The following is a 25,380-nucleotide window of genomic DNA, read 5'->3' as shown; positions in this document are numbered from 1 at the left end:
CCAAATTCTGCTTGTCTAGATGCTTATAAATATATAGACTATTCTAAAAATAAAGCCATTGATACCTAAGTTCTAGATAGGTTTGTGCAAGACTTCTCTTGCATGACTCAACAACACCATAATGTCCTCCAATAATACAGGGAGCTGCCTCCATTGCACTTTCCCTTTTTACTGAATTTGAAGGATAAAACGCATGCCCAGGAGATGAAAGGTGATTAAAAAGACAACAGATTTTGAGCAGCTGTGTTACCATATGTACTTCATTCACCTTTTTTAAAGTTTAATTTCTGTTACTAGTGAAGGATCTATGGGGGGAAGTAAAATACACTGAACCTCATGCAGGTCTTGGAAAGCCAGACTTCCACGCCCTGCTGGACCACAGCTTTGTTTTGAGGGGCTGAGCAATTCATCTTCAATATTACAGCCCTGTTTTTGAGCTTACATTATTGTAACCCTAGTGAGAATCCATCTAAGACTAGGGAAAATTACCTTTAAATTGTATGCCACAAAACCTTTAGTAGTAAAAAGCCATCTGTTTCCCAACAGTATTCAGAGCCTTACATTTCCTCCCACCAGACGGTTGACTGTATCAATTCTTTCTCTTAAAACCCAGAGGAAAGTTTCCCCATGCTACCTTTCTATTTAGGACTTTCATAGATTCCAATTTACATTGGATACAAGAGGTACAGTATTCTTCTGGGATATGAGAAGTATGTGCTCAGCTGCTTTCTCTGCTTGAGCAGATTTCAATTTCCTTCTCCCTGATGAAAGTTTAAATCGGCTTGTTACCTCCTCTCCCAACATGGTGGTGTTTGCCGGTTGCAAGAAGTGTGCATATCGGTAGCTTCTATGTTTACCAGAAAAATTCATTACAAAGCCTAAATAACTAATGAAGGAATTAGTCCTGAGTTTCTACTCGGCTACTTTTTTCCAACAGAAAATTGGTACTAGTAGCACCAAGACTCCTCTTGAGCAGGGGGTTGGATGAGATAACCTCCAGATGTCCCTTCCAACCTCAAACATGCTGTGATTCTGTGATGTATGTTCTTCTGTAAGCAAATAAAACAACAGTCCTTACAAAGCACAGCTGGTGGCCCTCAGCTCCATCCCCATCTTATGGTTTTCAACAGTAAGGCCCTCCAGGAGTTGAATTGGCTTTGCGGTCTGGCACTTGCTAGCCCTCTAAGCATTGCTAGCATCTGCATTCTCACTGACAATGCCTGACACCATCATGGCTCTCTCATCTGACCAGGCATCACTTGAAAGACCTCAATGTAGTGAGGAGGATATGTTTCCAGTATTACTGGAGTGAGGTGTATATTCTGTTGGTCCCCTAAGCCCTTGAACCTGCTCCACGCAAAATAAAGCAGGAAGGAATGAAAGACTTCCTCTCTGCTGCTGAAAGAAAGAGAGACGGGGTAAACCCTAGCACTGGAACCTCAGGGTCCATGCTGCTTACTAGATTTCTCACTTTGGTGTGGAAGAAAATGGGCAACTTTTCTCCAAAACATAACTTCTCCACTGAAGCCTAGCACTATATACTATGATCATTAGCCACGTGGTGATACCTCATGGCCCCAGGAACAACTAAATACCCAATGTGCTTTATTTTAGCAATACAAACATGGTTAAAGAGACTATACTTGAAGCACTTTTGTATTACTGCAAAGCTATAGTGTGACATTTCAGAGTATCTTCCAATATTCTGTCATATATAAAAGATTTTGGGGAGGAGTCACGGAAATAAGATACCAGGTTTAGTTTCTTTGACAAAGAGAATCCTTTTTTTTCATGTTTTAGTGTGTGAGATGCAGAATTGACCTCAGGCACTTTCTCTTAACTGCCTCCTTTCACCTGGAGGCTCGGGGAACTACTGGGCATACTACCTCAGGTACTTTCTAACATGGCTACAGAATCGCTCTTCATTCCCAACGTCATATTCAGTTTCCACAATCTCACATACCCTACTGTGTAATCTCATCTGAAGATCGTCTTCTGTTTGTATTTTTCACTGGCTTAGTCACTGGGAAAAGTACAAATCTCATTCCAAACATTTCTATCTTTGTTTTCATCAGTCTACACACACTTCATTTTAAACAAAACAGGATCTTGCTTGTTTCAATTCTGGGTTATTTGTGTTTTCACAGATTTTGAAACTAAAATCAAAGAGAGGTTAGAAGCTACTGGAACCAGAGTGGCAGATTCCCAAGCCATTAAATTGACTTACTTAATCCTTCTAAAGCGATGTGAAATAGTCTTTCTTGTATAATACATACCCACAACTCAATCTGCTCTTGATAAAGACCTGGGGAAAAGAGTCACAAGCTTGGATGAAAAACAGAAAATAAATAAATAATAATATGAAAGGGTTATTTTACTATTTTTCTCTTGCATGTTCATATTCCTGAGTATACTATAATTATCCTCTGAAAAGCTAATAACATTTCCTGGGAACAGGGCAAATACTTCCTACAAATACGTGTTCAACACCACCTAGTTTTCTAAATAGGGTTATGTGTATTATCTTATGGTGTCATACTGAACATATTTAGATGTTGCCTTTAAACAATTTTCATCAAACTAGATTTTTTTTTTCCAAATTTTTAATTTCCTTTCATAAATTTAATCATTTTATTTGCTCTGCAATGTGATGGCATTAGATTCTTTTGTCTTGGCTTTACAATTGACAACATCTAAATCGAGGGTTTGATATGGTTTTCTTATTCATCTTCCATTTTTGTAAATCTTTAATTTCTACTCCATCATGACCAGAGTGTAATTCATGCAATTAAATTCAGGCCAAAGCAATCAAGAATGGGAAAAACAGTTTAGACAATCAGCCAATTCCCTGCCTTGCATGCACCACTTTCTCTACAATGTTCTTTGTCCAGACCACTTTTAAATACTTATTGTTAGCACTGACTTATTTTAACAATGAGAAAAATGAGAGAGAAGCTGGCTTCAAACAGTGTATTTAATTTACTCTCTGATGTGATTTATTCTTTTAATTTTGCTACTCTTTTTCCAACATATGGTGGGCAAACGATTTAAATGACTATCTAGTTTAATTAAATTTCAAGGACTTAGAAGATTAATTTTAGGTGTAGGATAGAAAACATCAGGGAAAATTTCCTTTTGGCATTCATAAGCACAAAGTTAGAAAACCACAATAAATTTAGACTTGAACACAAAATGGAATCAACAGAAATCAGACAGCAACATAACTTTGGAGAGTTCGTTCCTAAATAATCTTTATGATTTTCTAACACTTGTCACCTTTCAGTACCTTACAAAACTCACAGGATAGTTTTGCAAAGACAGTCTGGCTTACATTAATTCATTTCTCAGGAATCAGTGAGTATGTGGAAGAAAGCAGTCCAACTAAGAAGCATGGCTGGGTTTTCAAATCCTTGTTGGTTCCCACACAAGACTCTAACAAAACTAATTTCTCAGAAGACAAGAGGAAAGGTCCTTTCATGGATTAACCATTTAAAAAGCAATAATGAATAAAAGATCAGTTTTATAACTGAGGAATTTTCTGGAGAGGTTCTCCTAAGCATCGGCACCAGAGCTGGGAATATGGAAGAGATTTTAAAATAATCTGAGGAAAAGGTTCCCAGCTCAAGGTAGGCTGGAGAAAAAGGCTATTCAGAATGGACAAATATCAATCAAACAGAAGGATATCTAATACTTAGTGACTATGTAACAAAATTGTAGTAGATAAAATGTAAGCTAAAGTGCATTGCAAAAAACCCTTTTAGACACAGACAGTAATATGCTCAGAAAATTGGTTCCTTCTTGGGTGATCGCTGTGGGAATTACCACAGAGGTGAATGAAAACATCTGCTAAGTGGAAGTCAGACAACAAGCAAACAAATCAGAAAATCTTTGCCGCTTTAACCACCCATGTTGTGATCAGTCTTTAAACATGAAGAGCATTTCTGGTCATCCAAAAAAAGGAAAGACATGACAGAATTAGACAAAGTGCCAGGAGGAGCAGCAATAATGATAAAAGACTTTTTAATGCATGAGGAGATGCAAAGTAGCTCAGATCTCTTCAGCACAGAAAAACTGTGCTTTAGAGATGGAGGATAATTGCAGAAGTCATAAAATCATTGTGAAAATTAATAAGTGGAGAGAAAATGAATAGGTAAAGGTATTTCTTTTATTTTCTTTCTTTCTCTCCTGTGCAGGAAATAGGAACACAATGACACAATAAAGGAGAAAGGGAGAATTTATTTTTCAGAAGAAAACTATCTTTCATTTACCTGCGTAAATCATTGCGTGAAATGTTTCAGGGGATGAAAACAGGACAATGGCAAAGATTCACTAATTATAGGCTAACGTGTGGATATTGAATATGTAACCTTAGTTCATGCAAAAGTACATCCTCAATTGCTTATTTTCAGAAGATAGAAAAGACCTGGATTTTTTATGGAGCTTTGAAATACAACTTTTCTAAACATCCATGCCTGGCCACTTCTGGATCCTGGAAGAGAAGCCATTCATTTTCAACCTGTATAACACGGCTTAGAATTCAGATCTTCCATCTCTTAATAACATACTGGGAACTGGAGATAGTGTTGAAATGTCCTGCATTTCCACTAATTTGTAGTACTTTGAGTGTCATTTTTCTTCTCTTCACATGGTTGTGCCTTGAGGCTAACTCTTGCTGATGTAGAAAGAGATGACACTCCCATAGCAAACCTATGTGCTGCAGTTCTTCAGAGGGTATGGTGGGAAATAAGGATGGAGCAAGTTCTGCTGGCATTTGGTAGTAAAGAGGTCATCAGCAGATTTCTCTGATTTGTTCCTTCCTTAAAACTGCATGATCTCAGTTCACCTATGCCAGATGCTGTTTCCCCTCCTCCAGACAAAAAACTGTCACTTTCTCACCTCAATCCTGTCCAAAGTACAGATCAAATAGGGCCCAAAATTTGCCCTAAGAACTCTTTTTTCCTAAATATTTATCTATGTGTTTCATCAAAAACATAAATGGTCTTTGGCTGAACATACAGAGTGATGTTGCCCCATCAGCATTCTGTGTGCCATAATGGTGGCTATCACAGTGGCAGCCCTTTTTCTCTCTCTTAATACCTATTCTTCCTGTTTAGCGAGGTTTGTTTTTTCTCTCATTTGGACACTCGTCCCTTATAAAATCTAAGTAAAATAGGCATTTCATAATAGTTGGCATCATTGGTCATTGTCTTCAGTAAAGGTTTCCAATTGACAAATTTAGGTTTGCTTTAAAAATCTGGCCTAATCATACCTCCTATCTCCAATAAACAGCAGAAGAATCTATGAAGCATGACTGATTTACTTACTCTTTCTGTAAGAACAGCAAGTGAACTGTTGTTAATAGAATAATGAAATGGTAGTTAATGTGGCTTCGCCCTGAACATTATCCAGCTGAAAGAGTAACATAACTTAAACATGTTGTGGAGCAAAAATATTTTCCTGCCTTGGAATATCTGTAAGTGGTATTTAAGTTTTTCAAGAAATTCTTTGATAATTGAGATTATGCAGTCAGTCAGGGTGATAAATTTATTATTAAAAAAAAAGAAAGATTTTCCTTCTTCTTTGGTAAAGCAAGACTTGTTTCTCTCAATTGTGTAAATGAAGTAAATATAAATTTCTTATTCAACTTCATGTTTTATATATTATATGATTAATATTTTAATTGTGAGTAAGGGAGGGAGAACTGGAGGAACTGCTGTTTCGCAAAGCATTGGAGATGTTGCGACAGGGAGTTATAGCTCCTAAATAAGAGCAGAGCTATTCCTAACAGAAAAACTGTGCCTCGGTTTACCTGTCTTTTAAATGGCAGTGTTCAGACTCAGTGCTTTGTGTTGTACAGCCTGCATATTAAATCCTCTGAGGACAGTGGCATTTGAAGGCTGCTCTAAGTTAGCTCTCCTGCCAGTCCCTTCTAATGACAGCAAAGGCTGACCGGTTCAGCAGAGGGAATGTCAAATCAGTCTGTTTTACATCAGACAAATGCATAGTAATGACCTAGATTTTAGGATAATCTGCTTTGACCAGAAGGCTGGTGGATACATGGCAACCAGTTTGTCACCCTGTTGATGAGCAAGGCTGAGTAAACTGCAAAGCCAGCGCTCAAATGTGAGGCTACTCTGACATTTTACCCAGCTGTGAGACGGCCCCATCAAAGCACAGGAGGGAAGGCAGCAGAGTGCTGTGAGTGGGGAAAAGCATGAGGAGTGTTGGATGGAAAGGGGGGACAAAAGAAGCACTGAGCAGCCATTGCTTTTCCTACCACAGCACACAGGAGAGCTGAGTTCACAGCCCCTAGCTGTGGGCTGGGAGTACCTGAGTGCCTGCTTCCCCAGGAGTTTCCCCTGAGACTTTCCTGGTGCTTGTCTTCAAGCAGATTTAAATTTTGGGGGGGAGGAAGATAATGGTTTCTATTGTACTTCTGGGAAATTTCTCACTGCCGACTGCCTCGGCTGAAATACTTTTAAAATTACTTTTTTTAGAGCACCCCTGTGCCCTGACCTCATCATCTCAGTGTGTTATTTATTGAACAGCTGAGATTAAGAAAGAAAAAGGAAAAAATAAACAAGTATATATCTGTGTACAAGGCCTAGAAATGACTCTTAAGTGATCTGATTTATGCAGGTTGCCCTCAAAAACAAAATGCCACTAGCAAATTCTTCAGGCTTTGGTTTCAATTCCTCCAACTTCCCAATTTTTACAGACAGGCAAACAGTCAGCCTGCAGCCCAGCCTGCACCACGGACAGCGTGCTCCACCCTTCCTGCCTGGATTGGTGTTAGGGACAAAGTGCTGCCGTCTGTGTCCATGACTGAGCAGCAGCATCTCACTTGATGTATGCTTAAGAATGGGAAGCATCTGCAGAAATGTGTGGGGGAAAAGGGGAAGAGAGGCTCTTTCTGCAGCCCTGCATGAGGTGGATAAGGGTAATAGGAAGAAAAAAAGTAAAAGGTAAAGGAAATAGAAAGGGAAAGGGAAAGACGAGGAAAGACAAGAAAAGAGGCCTTCTTTCTTTTTCTGTGGATGCATTCTTTCCTATGAGCCCTTTGCGACCAGCACAAGCCCCAGCAAACACTTGGAGAGATTGCTAGTGCTTTCTCAGGCAGATTTCGTGCATTAAATTTATGCAAATACCACACAAAACAAATTAAATATTGCAAATTATATTAATAATTTAAATTCTGTAGCTAAAATTAGTTAGGAATATCTGCATCATCTTGAAATGTTCACATGCAAATTTTATAAGTTTTGTTATTTTTTTTTCGCCAAGAAGACAAACCAACTGATAAATCGATGCCTTCCTTTCCCAGTTATCAGTTCTTAGCATGGGCTCCTAATAATAAATGTTTTTGGGGTTGGTTTTCTTTTCTTATCTTCCATTACACAAATTATCCATCCTGGATTTGCATATAATTTTGTTCTTGTTAGCCAAGATCTCAATCTGCATTTCTCTAGCTGTTTTCACATAGCTCAGAAGCGTGACTGGGTTAAACAAAGCACTTGCCAGCTACTTGCACTCCAGACTTTGTTATTGAAATTAAATTGTTGCATCTTGGCTGTTTGAATATATTAGAAATTTGCTACACAAATCCATTTTCATAGTTTCATTTTCGTTTTCCTCTTCGAGGGTTATTCTACAAAGGTCTGATATTATTTATTCACAGCAAAAAAAACCCATTCATCATGAGGTAAAAATCAATGGCATTCAATACTATAGTAACTTGATAGTCCAATCTTTACACAGATGGTTTATTTTTTCCTCATCTGGTTAGTAATAAATCCCCAAATCCTACAAGGTCATTGGAAATATTCATCCAACAGAAAGGAAATAAGATTTCATTTAAAATGAGGTAGGTAGTTTTTCTTCTGCTGTATTAAGCATGGAATTACATATACATGCACTCATTTTATTGGTGTGAGTACGTATAAATGCATGTGTGCATTCTACTTAATTTAGTACTCTAATGCCATTTGCATTGGCTAAAGGAATCTATTAGTAAGAAATGCACATAGCTAATGTTGATATTTTCCAACTTAAAGTTAGGAGCTCTCATGAGAGCATTTCTCAAGATACAGCCTCCATTTTGCAAACTAGCTTCCCCTTCAAATGTGACTGTGGTTCTCAGGAGCAGAGATACAGGATACACAACCAAGGATCACTAAACCTTCGCAATTCTCTCTGCCGTGAACAGGCTCACTGGTGGGATGCTGGCACCTCTCCAGAAAGACCATCTGCCCAGACCGGTAGCTAAGCAATAGATTGCCTAGTAGTGGACTTTTATTACTTGGCAAAACTGATTAAAAGATAATCTAAAATAGTAGATATATAACAGTATATAAAAGGCAAGGGCAGATGAAAGTGGCAGAATTACTACAGTCAGAGAAAAAGGTATCCTTGGGAGAGGATCTTAGCTGCTCATCTGAACTCAAGTCTTGCTCAAGATGACTAAGAAAAATGCATGAAGTGCCCCATTAATTTAACTAGAAGAAAGAGTAGAGCGATAACATCACTTTTCAAAGACAAACGGAATCACTAAAACCTGTTATTCCAGCAGCCTTCCCCAGACGTGTATACTGCCTGGTTTATCTTCTATGTGTTCTGAGTAATAAATTCGAAATCAGTGTTTCCAATGCCTATCTTTGGGTGTACTGAAGAGGTCAGGACTCACTTTGAGAGACTATGGCCACTTGATATCAAGGTGCTACTTTCAATATCAGCTTCAAGGGCTACCACCTGGGGGAGGAAGGGTTTTGCACAGAAAATGTGCCCCTAATCAGAGCACAAAGCAATGCAGGAGACCCCATGGACAAAGGCAACACAGGTTTCTACCTCACTGGACCTCCAACAGGCTTGTGAATACCAGGTAGGAATGCTCTGCCAGGATCGAGCAATATGATGGCTCATTCTCAACTAGTGAATATCAACCTGATTTGTTTGTCCTCTGAGCTGAAAACATGGATGGTGTCTTAAAATTACTAGTGAGAAATACAAACAAATCAATTAAGGAAATTATCTTTATAGTCAATTTCAGGCTGTCTCCTTTCTCCTACAGCTGTCATTTGTCTGTGATTCCTTTTCCACTTTTTTCTACTGTAAATTTTGAATCATTAATTCCTGGTTCTGCTCCTGCCTAGCTTCTCTCTAATGCTTTCACCCTTGCTGATTTCCAAACATGTGACCTCCACCTTCTACTTGCAAAATTCAGTTCCTTCCTTTACCCCTGTCTGCTCTGGCCTCTGCAGACCTTTCTGGGCTCTACAAATAAATTCTCTTCCTTCAGAGAAAAGACAAATTATTAAAATAGAGCTCCACCTTGCCAACACCACTTCTGATCTGAGAGGTTTTATTCGACCTTTTAAGAACAATCAGGAAATGGTTTACTTTTTAAAAATAGCTTACTTCTCCCTATATGTATACACAGAGCTTCTAATTGCTCAGAGAGTTTCCAATACCACAAAATATTTTGAAATGTACTGCTATGCATTTATCCTTCTGTTCATGATGCACAAGCTGTGATACCAGTGTGGAAACCTGGAGATCACTGAGCAAATTGTCCCAAGGAGCTTTCTGTGCCCTTGTTCTGAATGTCCAGGGCTTGCAACAGGAATCAGATGGAGGCTTTGGAAAATGAATGTAATAATTTCAGCAAAATCCAAAAGTGAGATTTTCCTTTTATTCTCAGTTTAATGTTCAGCAAAGAAAGTTATCATTTGTGCACTCTACATGTTGTTCCAGTCTACAGAAAAATCAATAATGGGGGAAAGTGTTCATATAGCAGTAGATTAGAAATTTGGCACGCTCTAGAGTACTCCAATGACAAGTACAATCACAGCAGTACAATCTGCTTTCCCTTATATGTGCTAAATTTATAGCACTGTGTTAATTTCTAAATCAATGTACACACCACCTACAGGAAAAAATACTCAACAGAAAAGTAATATTTGGACTTTGTGATTTATCTTTAGCAGATAGTTCGTACTTGTAAATGTATCTCCAATTACTCTCAGCTCTCTTTTTAGAGAAAATAGTTTAGAGATCACTAACATTGATTATGTTCTTTAAAAAAAAAAAAACAAACTCTGATAAAAAGTGACTTGTGATTCAGGTGTTATTTCCCTAAATTATTGTTCATTCATGTCTGACTAGAATTTTGATAATATATGACAGACTGAAAGGTGGTCAGACTTCCATCTGGAGTCTGGACACCAGGACAATAGAAGAACACTGTTTTTTAGCTCTATTACAAATAATATATTAAAATGAACCTCTCCTGTGGAGATTAAATTTTGCGATATAAGAAAGTTTAACTGTGCCTTCTCTTCAGCTGTCATTCAATTTAGCTTTATAGAAAATGCCACCTTCTCTTACAGCATCATAAACATACCTACAATACATGTTCTCCCCATAATTTTGAAAGGAACAAAAATAGTAGACCATGGAGCCTGCACAACACTGGAAACATCCTTCTCCTCAAACTTGGCTACTGAAACACTGAAGCATGGGAAGACAGAAGGCTGAGCTATGCATGCTCTGTTCAATGGCTATTTGAGGTCTCTACAAGACTTCATCAGCACTGTGGAAGGATGGTTTAATGAAGATCCAGGAGCTTGCTCATATGTAATGTCACTGCATGACATCGTGCTGAATGATATCTCATCATTAGATGAAGGGCTGAGTTATCCCTCTCTGGATCTGAGGGAAGAAAACATTTCAAAGAACGAGACCACCGAAGTACCTCCTGAGGGGAAATCTGTGTGCGGATATTTTAAATCTGTTTGCTGCATTTAAATAGATGGTTTCACCTTGCCAGTCTTGGAATGGCTCCTAAAATAAACATCAGAATAAAAAATAAGGCTATTTGTTTTGGATGATTAAGAGAATCTGGCTCATATATCTGAGGTGTGGCAATTCCAATAGTCATTTTAATTTACAGGCAAAGAAATAAACGAGGCTTCATTACTGTTTGTGCTGCTGGTACAATGTATTTGGCATAATAATCTATGGTATTAGTAAATTGACTCACTGGACTGCCCTTGATCATGTGTTCCATTTTCTGTTCAGTGGGGCCCTCTCTAACAGCTATATATAACCAGGAAGAAAAAAAGGAGACAGCTTGCTCTTAGATCATTACAAGATGATGTTGCGTTTGGTTTTCCCCTTGCTTCAAAGGTTGCAAATGATGTGATCTTTCCACCATCATAGATAATATATAGCTGCTGGTTGTCTGGCTTGTCACCTCCTCATGCAGAAATCCACTACTCTCCTCTTGTCACATATTCATCTCAGACGCGTGTTCTTTTGCAGGGCCCCAAATGAAAGACTTGCTGTATTCCTTCCTGCCAGTTTTCAATTCTTGGCTTGTGTGGTCCCTTCCTGTCAAAACCCTTTAGCAATCCACATGAGCACTTGCAGTAAATATATAATCTCCTGATTGTAATTAAAATTCTGCATGCTTTTCTATTCAATAAAGGAAATCTTTGTGCATCTTAATCCATAGCTCTGCTCTTCTGCCACAGTTTTTAAATGTCTGATCAATGAACTAATTGCACAGGCAGGTTGTTTTTAGACTGTATCACACATCTATTAGTTTTAAATATCTCAAAGTAAGTACTGGGCTAATTTTGGCTCTACATGAGTGTGTTGAAAAATTGTTTTCTCAGTCCAGGCAGATCTTAAAATTAGGACTGACCTCTAAAAGGGCTGGAGGATGAAGGGCAATTCTCTGGTATAGGAAGAGATGAGAGCAGAGGCTCAGAGAGCAGACAGCTCAGCAAGAGATCAGCACATGTTACAACATATAAACTTGTGTATCTGTATTTCAGCAGCATATCTGCAGCTGTGCTGCTGATGAGGAAAGGGGAACCGCAGAGCCTCGGGGACAGAAAGAACCTATTGTTATTCCTGTCCAGAAGGGTAAATAATTGTTCAGAGTCTTTTTTACTGACCTTTGTTCCAGGAGAGCTTGTGAGTCAAGGAGAATTACAGGGTGTAAATCAGAAATACCCAGTTACAGGTCAGCACATTCACCAAGAGATATAATTCAGCTCACAGTCTCCCCGAGGAACAATGCCTCACAAATCTCTTTTAAACTCCTGCCTGATGTATCAGGCACATTACAGAAGGAACTATTTAAAAGCACTGATTAATATTTTCAGCCACTATAAATCTCCCAGCGTCCTGCCTGGTTCTGCCTGTGCCAGCTAGCCCTCAAGGACCCCTCTTGCTCCTGTCCTCTACCATCCTCCAATTCTGTGTGTATAGTTAAAAAATGGAAGAAGAATCAATAACTGGCCAGCCCACACAGCCATCTCTACATGGTAATGCTTTAAACATGCAAAGAGGCTAAAGTCTAAGCCTCTTTACTTCAAATGCTACTGGGAGAAAAGATCCCTGAGTTCATACAAATCTGGTACCAGTTCCTAAGACATCTTAACTTTCATGTGGAAGACAAGAAGGGAGGACTTGTGGGGAAGGAAAGGCCAACATTCACATTGCACCATGTCCTGCCAATCAGTCTGGAGTGACCCACTTTGAGATTACAGGTGTCTATCTCAGGCAAAGGCAGCCCAGAGCTTGCACAAGAGGCAAGGAATGCTACACCCCAAAAACGTTCTTTCTACTTTGACTCTGATGGATAGTACCTCTACTACAGGTGAGCTAGTTCATGTTTCATAGCTGATCGAGGTATTTGACAGACTCATGAGAGTTGGGTTAGGCAGCAAAGAATGTACAGCCCTGACAGGGGAAAAGTGAGACTGAGAGCACTGGCTGAGATGCCATGTGCAATGAAATCATCTCTTAGCGTCACATGGTGTGGGAAAAATATTTGGGAAATAACAACTGTTAGCATCAAATCCAGTGATGAAAATATCATGTCATGCTACAACTCATATATTCAACTGCAGCTATACAAATACCCACAGGATAACTCATCATAAAGAAGGGGGAAGAAGTAACTGAAGAAAGAAGGATGACAAATCATTGGTCCACACTTGTCAGTAAAAAAAAATTCCAACAGGTTATTTCTACAACAAGATAACACAATATAAGCCACAAGGGAAAATGAACAAAGATCAAAGAGCAAATAAGAGACAGACAACACAAGCAACCCCAACCCCCAGTATCTAAAAATAATAAAAGAACCAGAGCATCTTAAATGAGCTCTCGTGTATTTTGGGAAATACATCCTTTGTCCAAACTCGAGAAAAAAAAGAGTCTTTATTTACAGTTAGAAAGGAAGATATCATTTTCTATGCCTGCAAAAATTACCCTCCTTGGAATTTGTTTTATTCTCTCTCACACTCCTACATGGTTCCTATGAAAAAGTACATTAATATCTCACAATGTGCGTATCCAGCACAGGTAACAGTAAGGGCAGAATAATAAAAGACCAGCCCATTAGTGACAAATACAGAACTGACTCTGTTGCAGCTTGTGATAGACAAATCTAGGACATCTCTAAAATAAGGAACAAAATGACAGTGCTCAAAAACATTAAAAAAAAAAAAAGAATTACAACAACTAGCTGATTGATTTGTTTTTCTGTAGGATCTGAAGCCAACTTAAAAGATAAAGGCATGGTACAACAGAAGTGACTTAGGGTTTCATGATATATACTTTTTAATTATGGGAGCACGTAATTCTGTTTTTCCCCCATTGTATTTTCTTCCATCCTTGAGTGGACTAAGGACCATTAATAGCTCACTAACTGCCATCTGAGAAAAGTGGAATGGTGAATGAACCAGGGCTTACGCTGAAGTCCTCAAGTATACTAAAATTGTTCCTACTCTTGTTTATATTGTTTTATGAACACAAATATATCAGAACAGGAAAGAAAATGCAAATACAGAATATGCCTCACATAACTAGCACTCCTTTTTCTTTTGGCTCCGCTCTCCTTACAGGCACAGTCACCAAACTCTGTATAACTTTGTTCATTACAAATACTAATTGTATCTTCTGAATATGCATTGCAATTTGCAAAACCATTAGTAATCCTATTTCCTTTCATCTAATATGTAGCTTTGGTTATTCCTATTTCTTCACTAACCTCAAAAAAGTTATTTCTTCAGTGCCAGTGCCCTTTTTATTCCACACAATCCTGGCCGTTCCAATGGCCACATGTACACCTATTTGCACAAAGGCTGAGGAGCTAACGCTAACAACTCATAGCAAGTTTACAAAAAGTGCTTTAATAATTCATAAATCATCACAATTGAATTGACTGCTCTATCCATAAATAGTGAAGGCTACTCATCACAAAAATTCCTCCTCTGGCTTAGAAAGACTTTGAGTTGCAAAGTCCTAGGGCCCGAGAAGATGTATAGAGGACATGTCCTCCTTCCGCATTGATCTCAGGGCCTCCTCCTTCAGCAGCAATCACAGAAAGCACCCTGCATTAGACAGAGCCATGTCCTAACATAAGGTGCCTTTCTGTGGTTATATCATCTCTAGATGGATCTTGCCACAGTGAAGAGAAGCAGCTGTTTGCTAAACAGCTCCCTCATCTGTAATAAAGATCTATTATTTCTACCCTTTTCTCACTCAGAAAACAGATTTTTTATGGTGTGGTAAGAGGCTTGACTATTGCCAAATTGATAGGGTAAGCTGAAAACAAGTGCTACAATGAAGTACACATTGACTAGGCTGAAAAGCAGATTTGAAAACTGGGTTGGGTGAGCAACTAAACTAACTTTGGTAGGCCGGGGTTGAGAAGAAACAAAACAAACAAAAGCAAGCTGTATGCTATGATACTTTTGAAGAAGGTAAGTAACAGAGAAAAAAAATAAGAAACAACAAATACATGTTAGTTTTGTGTGGGAAATCATTACTAGTAATGCTGGTGAGGCTCCCTGGATAGAGTGAGAAGCATGATAAGAGGCTTAGAGGTAGAACTAGAATGAATAAACTCAGGCAACCTGAAGCCCAGGCATGACAGGACATACCAGCATATGAGAGCCTGGGGAAAACTGGCAATTATCAGGTAGACAGGCACAAATGAGATTCAGTGACCTGTGCAGGAATCACAATGAAAGGGAGAATAATATCTAAATTATGTTATGCCACTTCTGCTTTTTCCATTTAGACACAAGCACTTACATACACAAATGCCTGTGGAAGGACCTGTCTGCTAGAGTATTATCGGACTTTATGGTCTAATAAAAAAACAGCAGTTGAATAGCTGCCTAATTTGCCACTGTCTCTCTGTAAAAGATAGGACAAGAACTTGCAAAACTTGAAGAAAGGCAATTTTATTCTGTGAAAGCCTCAGGAGAGCTACAGAAAACACTGATACAGGTTATTGATGGAGCTGAAAATTTTATGAGCCAGAGCAAAAAGTCATCCTCTGAAGACTTGCGTACCCACTCAAGTCTCAGAATGCTGCCTGAGTTTGACATGGGAGACCCTGTGAGAATGGTACTCATCAACCTGTCAGTTGGTTGTTGTGGAATACTTATTCACTCTTAGCCCCTTCATTGCATATGCAATTAAACACATGGTAGCATACATTTACAACCTAATTAATAACAGTTAAAAAAATAGTATTAGACCTCAATAGTATTGGACCTGAAGACCATGAATGAGGCCAAATTTTAGTTTTTTCAGTCATATCTACTGTACAGCTTTTGCCTGTGATAAAGAAAGCTTGCTTAATTTAACAGAAGGTAGATAAATGTATGTCTCGGAGTGTTTGTGCTAGAGAGTGTCAGGGCTACGTCAACACAGCTACCAATGTGAGGCTGAAGAGAAAACATACAACTTGCTTTCCTGAACGAAGTTTAAGAGCTCACAGTTGTGCAACTCAGATAATCCCTAATGAACACAGTTTGTGATCTCCACTCTTAATTAGCTATTCATTTGACAGATGAAGATTACAGAGCACCTGAAAGCAAGCCTCTGTAACCAGCCAGCCTGGGAAGGCTGAACAGAAAACAAACAAGCCGGTTGCAGGCAGAGAACTTCCATTTGACTAGCAGAAAGAATCACTTCAGAAAACTTTGCAGACAGCAAGGTGAAGAGAGTGAGGTGAAAACAAAGACTTCCCGCCTCCTTGGATTTGTGTCATGATATCATAGAGAATTTAAAACCTTGGCACAGTAGCAGAATAGCTGCACTTAAGCAAGTGGATTGTACATGTGCATGTACAAATGCACACACAGTATTTGTGTGTTTTCAAAATTATACATACAGGATAGAAGTTTAATGATTCAAACAGCTATGCAACCCCTCAAATGAAAGTTCCAGGCTTGATGCAGAAATTCAGAGCTATAATTCTAGACTTCTGTTGGTCCACACATTTAGGTAATCACAGCAGCCTTTCCTGACCTTTCCAATCTGTTAATCTAAGAGCTAAAAACACTCTGGCATTCAGTATGCCAGATAAACAAAGCCAAACACTGGAAAACCAAGCTTACCAATAAGAACACCAAGAACACCAGCAGTCCTTCTTGGCATTGATCTTGAAAGTAAAGAAGTGTTGGGTGGGCAGAACAAAGGCTGTGCCATCTCTGAAATGCCATGAAAACATCCCAGTTACAGAGAATGAAAATGGGTAAATTCTTAGTGACCTGTGGCAGGACTTGGCAAGGAGTTTTCAAATGCTTATGTTTTGAAATGGATGAGGATTTTGGGCAGACAGCAAGCACTCAGACTATTTGGACCTTCCACTTTATCTCTTCCTAGACCCTTCCTCGTGCAGTAGCAAAAAAAGTCTCATTTCCTACCACCCACTCCTAGTTGGACAGTTACTTCTTTTCCGCAAGATGAGAGATTAGTGTTACTGGAAAGACAATAAAAAACAACCAACAACAAGAACAAAAAGCCATTTGTGAGAAGTACCCAAATACAGATTACCATGTTTACACTAAACAGCATTTTTCTCTAGCAGCGGGTCAAGTGAAATGAATATCTCTGAATATCATTACATCAATTAAAAAATGTCAGTAACTGTCTTCAACCAGTCAGTTTGCTATAAGTAATGATTATTACCTTTAAAAAGGAATTATACTCTAATTAAAAAAGAAAAGAAAAAAAGTGTGTGTATGAGAGAGAGAAACAATATACTTCAACACCACTTTTTTAGAAGTACTATAAAAACTGGATTTTACTGGAACCCATTAAGATTTTCAGACCTTGAAACAGCATGAGGTTTCAACAGTCTATTTAATACAATTTGGTTTTGCACAATGTCATTTGGACAACATCATTACAGAATGCTTCACAATTAATTACATTCAAATAGCAGCTTCTATCCCCAGTGGAGAACAGGATTAATTGGGTCAGATGTAAATATGCGTTTCATGGATCCTACTGAACACTTGCCCATCTCACCAATTTACCATGTAATTTGATGCAACTGGTGTGTTGTGCTCTGGAGATGCACAGAGCAAGCACGGTTGCAAGTTAGATTGGAAATACACTGATACAGCAGTGTTGATATTCTTAGCCAATATTATGTTTGGCTGTAAAAGTATGACCCTTTCATTCTCTTGCAGAAACACTAATCTGTATTTATTCTTGTTGAAATTCTCTTCTATTGAATATAAAACTTAGGATGGAATTCAGGACTGATATAAAGCATTGTGATCAGCAAGGGACCAGAAGTTGTTCCCCTCCCTGATATCTTTATCTTCCGCTCAGAAAGAAGAACTAACCATACCTTCAGTGAGAAACCCCGAGATTAGAGATTTGTTTGGTCCAGATTGTGGGCAGGAAAAGACTAAACATAAGATACCTACGTGGGTTGAACAAAGTAACCAATATGGGACAAAATTTGACCCCCTGTTGGCAAACCTCTTTTCATGACCAAAATCTTGGGACTACAGTGTTTTTTATTGCTCTATGGAGTCTCAGGAAGGGACATTTTAAGTTTACTGCTTCAGTCTTTTTCAGTTTTGATCATCAAATGTTTTTTCAACATTTTTTTCACAGAATTTTTCATGAAATAAGGTAGGCCAGAACATATTCAGTGAAGGAATCACTGTATCTATAATAATCCAGAAAACGGAAGTTTATGCTTATGTCACGTGGCTTTTGAAAAAAAACACATCTTGTTGCTTTAAAGCATCAAAAACAAGAACACTGATTCCTGTCTCTTTTTAGCTTCCTCTGCCCTATTTTCGGTTTGCACTCTCCCCTAGGTATAATAAAAAATGAGACATTTGCACCCAGCTGGGGAGTACCTTTCATGAGCTGGAAAACTGCAGAGTTCATTTCTGGCATATTTCCTGCTGTTCCTGAGTAACTATCAGGACAAACTCACTCCAGTGAATTGCAAACTTCAGTCCCCAAGGCCTGTCAGTTCCAACCTGATCTTTTCAGCCACTGCATGCTGGGTAGGTACAAGAAAGGACTTAGAGCTCCTAAAGCAAGAGTAACACTACTGAGCAAACAATAAAACTCTATCAGGTACACCTTCAGGCTTCTCTAGTCTTATCTGTCCCAGGTGACACAGCATACAGCTATTTCATAGTTCCATATCTGAAATCTTGTGACTCTATTATTCTGCAGCCCCTTTAAACTTAGTTCTTTGACTCTTATGTCCTATTCATATCTTAATATTAAGGAATCATGTACTTTCAGGCTGGTCAGTGTAAGTCTTTATGGTGTATGATGTCCTGGCTGTTGTTTTGGAGCAGCATCTGGTCCCTTATCTTTCCATTTCTTCCACAGGATACTCTGCGTTGCCCCATTCTGATTATTTCAGTAGATACTAAGGTTCATCATTTTGCAATCTTACCAACTCCCCATCAGTTTTCCACTTATCTGGTGTCCACTATTTATAGTCTGCCTTTAATTATAGAATGTTTAATGCACCCAATATCTGAGACCCATTAGGATCTCAGAGTTCTCTCCTTGAAAATATGACTGTTCTTTTTTTCCTCTAGTCTTAGTTTCAAGTGAAAAAAAAAAGAACACAACAAAGCACAGTTCATCATCATATATCATCTGAAGCTATATTACCCATTAATCATAAATACTTGTTCATTGTGAGTTTTCCTAGCTTCCCTCCTCCTACACAAGATAAACTTTAATTCCACTTTTCACAACACTTATAAACTTCACAAACTTACAAACATTCCTTTAAAACCAAACAAACAAACTAGTTCTCTATTCCACTTTGCCTCTTCGGCTGTTTGTTTTTTACTGGAAAATCTCCATTTTCAGTAAGCTTAGTCTGTTCTGCTGATTACACAGCAGATTCCACCCCCATGGCTGAACACCTTCTTTCCCTACAGATTACTCTTCATTTTAGGACTTACCGTGAGTCTTGGCTCATGCCCAGAGCTAGTCTAAGGATTTCTATCAATGTGTTCTTCTAGTTCAAAACGATGCTTTTGTTTAAATGTTTGAACTCCCTACTGCAATTCCATTCAATAAATAATAAAGATACTTAGACCGATGTTAACTAGGGCCATTACTAGCCTATTCATGCTCACAGTATAAAGGCAAACAAGGATAGTCAGATGAAACTGCAAGGTAACACAGCAACATGTTGAAATGTATTGTGCCTATTATTTAACTGGTTCTGTGCAGTTGTATGGACTACTTCTTCAAGCTAAATTATCATTCTGGTTTCTTTACCTTCTGCTGGATTTTTTTTTTTTCTGTGCATTTACATTAAAGTACTAATGCATTTGCCCTGGAGAAAGGAAAGTAACTGCAATATCTTGAGGGTGTTTATCTACAGCAAAAACTACCCGCTCTTTAATCCGCTAAGTAAGCAAGATGTCAAAGACAGAGGAAGCCATTCAGGCTTGGATTCCTATTTTTCACAATGAAGCTCGTGTGTTAGAGCTTACTCTGTGTGCACCAAAAATAGCTCAACAAGAAGGGCTTTCCTTGAGCACTTCCATTATTCACATGATGCGGCATCTTACATAACGCACGCCCTGCACGTTATCCCACCGAGTGCTGTACACACAGATGCTAGTGGACAAAAATTTCCACTGGGGACAGTAGTACTGAGTGTTTTAAAGGCAAAGGCAAGTTGTGATTTTTTTAGCTGACAGGTCTACAAAATAGAAAATAGTCTGGGTTTCTGACAGTGGGATTTCAATGCGATTAAAACAACAGACAGCCTTTGAAAATTACAGTTGTTCAATATGTATTTCTTCTCTCTTTCGAAGATGGAAATATTTCATCACCTTGATGTGGCAGCATTTTTTTGGTGACTACCTGCCTGCTCATGGGCAGCTCTATCCAGAATCAGCAGTTCTCTTGACCATTTGGCCAGGTGCCTCCTCCTTCGCTTAGCAGAGTTATCTTTTGCCACTGTAATCACTGAGTCTCAGTCCCAGTTCTGTCATTTGAAAACACTATTTGTGCCTCCCTCTGCTAATCTGCATGCATCTGAGCCCCCCTGGTTGCAGCACTGTTATTTGTATTGCTTCATGTTCCCTACACATGATTGAATTCTGTCACAGCCTCCAGCTGCACAATTTTTTGTTCAAGCTGCCAAGTATTGCTTTTAACACTAACACTCCCAAACTTAACCCCCACTCTTGGTCATAGTAATTCAGGAAGTCATCTTTGAGACACTGGTATGAATACTCATGGACTGTGACTCATTTTGACTACTGATCATATAACATAATAATTACTGTTTTCCATAAGAGATGATTGAGCCTGTGTAAATAGATCTCTGCTTCACTAAAAACCCATCATTTTGAAAAATAACCAAATCTTCTGTGATTATTACAAATAATATTTTAAAAAGAAGTTGTTTTTCTTCAGGTGATCTGGCACTAAGCAAATTTAGACTTCAATATACTGCAACTGTATTACATCCCCCATTCCACCAGACTTGTGGCTTTTACAGCCTGTACTCTCCCTATACAAAAAGTAATATCATATTGTACAGCAAGTAAACAACCATTTATTTCAGCAGTGAGATATGGCTACTGTTGAGTGCATTTCATTGTGAGCAGGAAGACTACACAGATCTTTAGGATGAGCATTGAGTATTTCCTCCAACAGAAACTGTGTGGCAAATGCAGACAGGCTGAAGGGCTGAGGATATAGAGTTTCATTCCTTAAGGAAGGTGGCAACAGGTCCTGAACTGGCCAACAGTTCAGTTGTTTCTAACACAGGGATGGGTCGATTGTTCAGCTGTAATTACAAGTTTTGGACAGTCAGCAGTACAACTTAAACTTTCCTGGAGAAGCATTAACCTTTCTGACTTCTTATAGTCTCAGATTTCTTGTGCTTTCATACAATGCTGAGGAGGTCACACCAATATGAGGAACACAACACAGCAGTAACAATAATGAAAGAAGGGATGAAAGCTTACAAAACTGAGAACAGTTTTGAGAATCAATCTGCTTAATCCAGGAATCTTGACCCGGCATGGCTTGGTACTAAACCACCTCCCTTTTCCTCTGTCTCTTCTTGACTATGCCACAGTCATTCACCTGTGACTTTTAGGTTTGCATTCTCCATAAGTGCTTAGCTTAGTGAACAATAACTCAGGGAGCCACACACCCTGTTTGGGAGGTTTCTTGTGGGACCACAAGCTATATTCCCTTCTGCAGATAAGTGTCCTTCTCTTGAGCAGAAAAGTAGCAAGCTTCATCTATGACAACACTGCTCCAGGAACCTCCACCTTACTAGAGCAAATCACTTTCGTGGTGGGAGTTCTCTAGGGGAAATCAACTCCAGCACATCTTCAACTCTCAGAATTTTGCAGCAAAAATAGTACAGAGATGTGGTCTCTCTTTGTGTAGTGCTGGATGTATGTGTAATACACGATATTAAGAAGTAGAAGTGATATTTCTGCCAGTTTTCTGCAGGCAGAGAGTAGCTGGGTTTTAAATGAACCTAGCTGGACTAGTAGCACTATGTGACTGATCAGACAGACAACATTGAATCTTTGTTTGTACTGTTTTTTTAGAGTTATGACATCAGCTTTCCAGTGGCAGCATAGTAATATCGGTTTTATCCCTAAAACTTTTATGCTTAGGTTCATTTTTGCATATGGGTAAATGCAATTATTTCTACAGTAGAAAGAATGCAGAAATGAAGGCTCTCTTCTACTGTTTGCTATTGTTGCTCTTTAAGTGAATGATTTATTGCATTGCAAGCCTTCTAACATAATTTTGCAGTGTAACAGGATCTGTGTTATTTGCTTTGATTTTGAAAGCCAGTAATTCCCCTAGCAGTGAACAAAATCCACTAAAATCATCTACATCTTATAATCACATAACTTTACAGACCTTGATCAAAGTAAAACGCCTATTATAGCTCAAAAGCTATTTGGGCAATGACATTTTTGTTTTGGAAAACCAGGTCCTGAAAAATTTAAATTCTAGTCCTTTTTTATTTGAACGAATGGATTTCATTTCTCTGCCACCAGTAGCAAGCAATGAGCTGAACACTAAGCTTGTTTCTCTCTCCATCACTGATTTTATTACTTCCACAACTCACCCGTAATCTGGATCTATCAGCGGCTATCATATTGCTTCAGATCTACTACACATCACACTGTGTACAGAATTTCAGCCCCATGGCTCTTCTCAAAACAAGTAGAAAAAAAACAGTGAAATACATTTTTTTTCTTCATACTCCACTAGACAATGTTTAGGATGTGACAAGAAGGAACACCACAGGTTGACAGTTGAGGAATAAATACCATACCAGTAAAATGCATTTCATGATATGTACATAGTTTGGTTGGAATGCAGTCATCTGAAAGATGACACAGTGTGGGATTTTCTATGTCAAAGCACTTCCTATGTTCCTGCACCACACTTGATCCCCTAACTCCCTTCCCCCCATATATATATATACAGGGCCAGGGTACAGAATACACATACACTTTCCTTAGGTTTGGAGAAGGAACAGCACAATCCAACCATGGAAAATAACAATCATAAGGACTGACCACAAGAACATGCAACATGAAACTGCTGTTCATGCTGGGGACAGTACTCCGTATTTTGTGGGGACATTTAGCAAAGAGAGTGCAAGAGGCTACTGGCGATGTCATGAAAATCATCCGATCTGCTGATTTATGACATCATTGCACATACTAAAGCTCTCTCTTGCTTTCTCTTGCTCACTACAGTTTTACCCTCAAACTTGAATTGCCGATCTGATTCACTGTCCCGTAAGCTGACGACTCTTTTCTTTGCAAGCCATTCATGCGCCTCACGGAATCGACGCTTTCATTCCCAATAGTCATAGTCTGTGCCTGTCCCCAGAGTGCCAGCATACATAGCAGCAGCAAGAATAAGAACAGCACAATGGCAACACAACAACACATACATAACACACAAAGAGAAGAATGGCTCAGTTAGAGAAGACCATCATGCAAAACAATGTGAACGACTTTCAAGGCAAAACAGAGAAAATCGTGAAATACAAACTCAAGTAAAGAGATGCAGAAAATGCTTCAAAAAGAACTGGTCTCAGTATCATCATTCCCTATTTTGAAATTTGTGCAACCAGATTCATAGGAAAAATAATAGAAACCCTGTGCAAATGGATAAGTATATCTTACACCAAAAGAGTGTTATGCAGTGCTTAATTAGGGAATTGTCCATTTTGTATAGAATCAACTGACTTCCTTGAGTGGTTTCTTCAGATGATTAGGTTTCAAGTATCTTTCCCTAATAGTCACCAAAATAATCGTTCTGACAGTAGGTGAATGACTACTTCCATAACCAAAATCTCATAATTTTCAAGTGACATTGCTGCCATACTACTACTTACCAGTAGTGGCTTCTTGGCAGCTAGTTCACCTCTGAAGAAGACATCATACCCAAAACTGAAATTACAGACTCCATACATCATCTTCTGCTGTTGCAATGTTACTGAAAACAAAGGTTTCTAGTGGCAGTGTATCTGCTATTTGTGCCCATAGACAGGCAAGCATTTCTATTCCCTCTCAGAATCTGAATGAGAATCTCAATTCATCTGACAACAGCATTAAATCTGAGGACAGTACTGGATTGCTTCCCAGAGCATCCATCAAATATTCCATTAGCTACAGAGTAATTATTAGACAGACCTGTCAAAACACAAATGCCCTATGCCATTCTTGTTATTCCTAAAGTAAGGAAACCATTATTAGCAACTTGAAACTCGCATGCGATTCAAGTGAATATTTACTCTGCCTAGCAATTGTTTCTGCAGAGATACAAACCTAAATGTTTCTGCTGATACTGAGTTCCAGAGAAACAAATACAAGAAGGATGCTATAGTTGTGGGAATTGATCATAAATTGACTAAAATTTAGTTTGACATCTATTCTTGCCTTTTCTTTTAACAAATAAGAAATCAGAAAAGATTGACAGACTTCCTAAAAATATTTCCAGACTGATATCGACATTAAAAACAAGCCTCTCTTCCACATTTCAGTTGGTATAAAATTATATAATCATAATACTCACAAAACATTCTTTTGTTTAAAAACTGAAGTTAGTATCAGTAATAACATGTGAAGTTGCCCTAACCCTTTTCTTTTTCCCAGTGGTCAGGTTTGCTGGTTTCAGCAAGGAAATACACTGCTCAATGCTGGTTTAGAAGTGAGGGCAGAACTGCTGATTGTGCCTACAGGGGACTATGTTAAAGAATCTCCAGTTTTAGCAAGAAAAGACACTAGAAAAGGCAGGTCTTAAGCATACGCTTATGTTAGCATTTCTGGATGAATTCAGAGAAAATTATTTCAGAGAAATAATAATGTTAGCTGTCTATATCATTGTCCTGTTGTTCCTTATCTCTTAGTTGGTGCCATATAATAACAATATTTGGGGATTAGAAGAAAATCTGAGGTCAGTCTAGCCTAAATAGCTAATAAGTCTGTGGGTAAAGGTATAGCTGCTTCATCAATTTTAAGAAGAGAATAAAATTCTTGACCAGTCTATTGACATTTATTGATATCTTTATGAACTGTAAATAAAGCCAACAGATAATTTTCAACTCCTTCTCAAAGAGTAAATCACAAAAAAGGCAACATTATAACGACACTGTCCATCGAGGGCAAGAACTGAGGTGAGAAATCAACCTATATGTCAAATATGCTGTCAGGGTAAAGTTTGGCACCTAGAGTAAAGGGCAACTATACCTTGTTTTGTCTTCTTTGCCTTCTTCGAAGCCTCAGAAACTCCTTGTGCTGCCGTGAAACAAAGTTGACTGCTGCATATTCCAGTAATGCAGCAAAGACAAAGAGAAGGCACACGGCCATCCAGATATCAATAGCTTTTACGTAGGAGACCTAGAAAGGAGAAGAACACATAATATTATGCATTCCAAACTTCTTCATAAACTGATACGAAAAAGTAAGCACATTTCTGCATGTAATGAGACTCAATTATTTAATGATGTGGGTTTTTGGGTTTTTTTTTTTGGTTTCTTTTTCTTGT

General features: G+C 38.5%; 1 protein-coding gene across 3 annotated transcripts in view; it reads right to left on the bottom strand.

The window, feature by feature from the left end:
• GLRA2 (glycine receptor alpha 2) overlaps positions 1 to 25,380 on the bottom strand; it is a 126,312-nt gene that overhangs the window by 3,074 nt on the left and 97,858 nt on the right. For all 3 annotated transcript variants that reach the window (XM_010728889.3, XM_010728890.3, XM_010728892.2), the window contains exon 8: positions 25,083 to 25,232. In XM_010728889.3, coding sequence (XP_010727191.1) covers positions 25,083 to 25,232 — 150 coding nt within the window. The remainder of the gene's footprint in view (positions 1 to 25,082; positions 25,233 to 25,380) is intronic.

Source organism: Meleagris gallopavo, chromosome 1 (assembly GCF_000146605.3).
Source record: "Meleagris gallopavo isolate NT-WF06-2002-E0010 breed Aviagen turkey brand Nicholas breeding stock chromosome 1, Turkey_5.1, whole genome shotgun sequence".
Lineage (NCBI taxonomy): Eukaryota > Metazoa > Chordata > Aves > Galliformes > Phasianidae > Meleagris > Meleagris gallopavo.
This window is presented reverse-complemented; position numbering and strand designations above follow the sequence as displayed.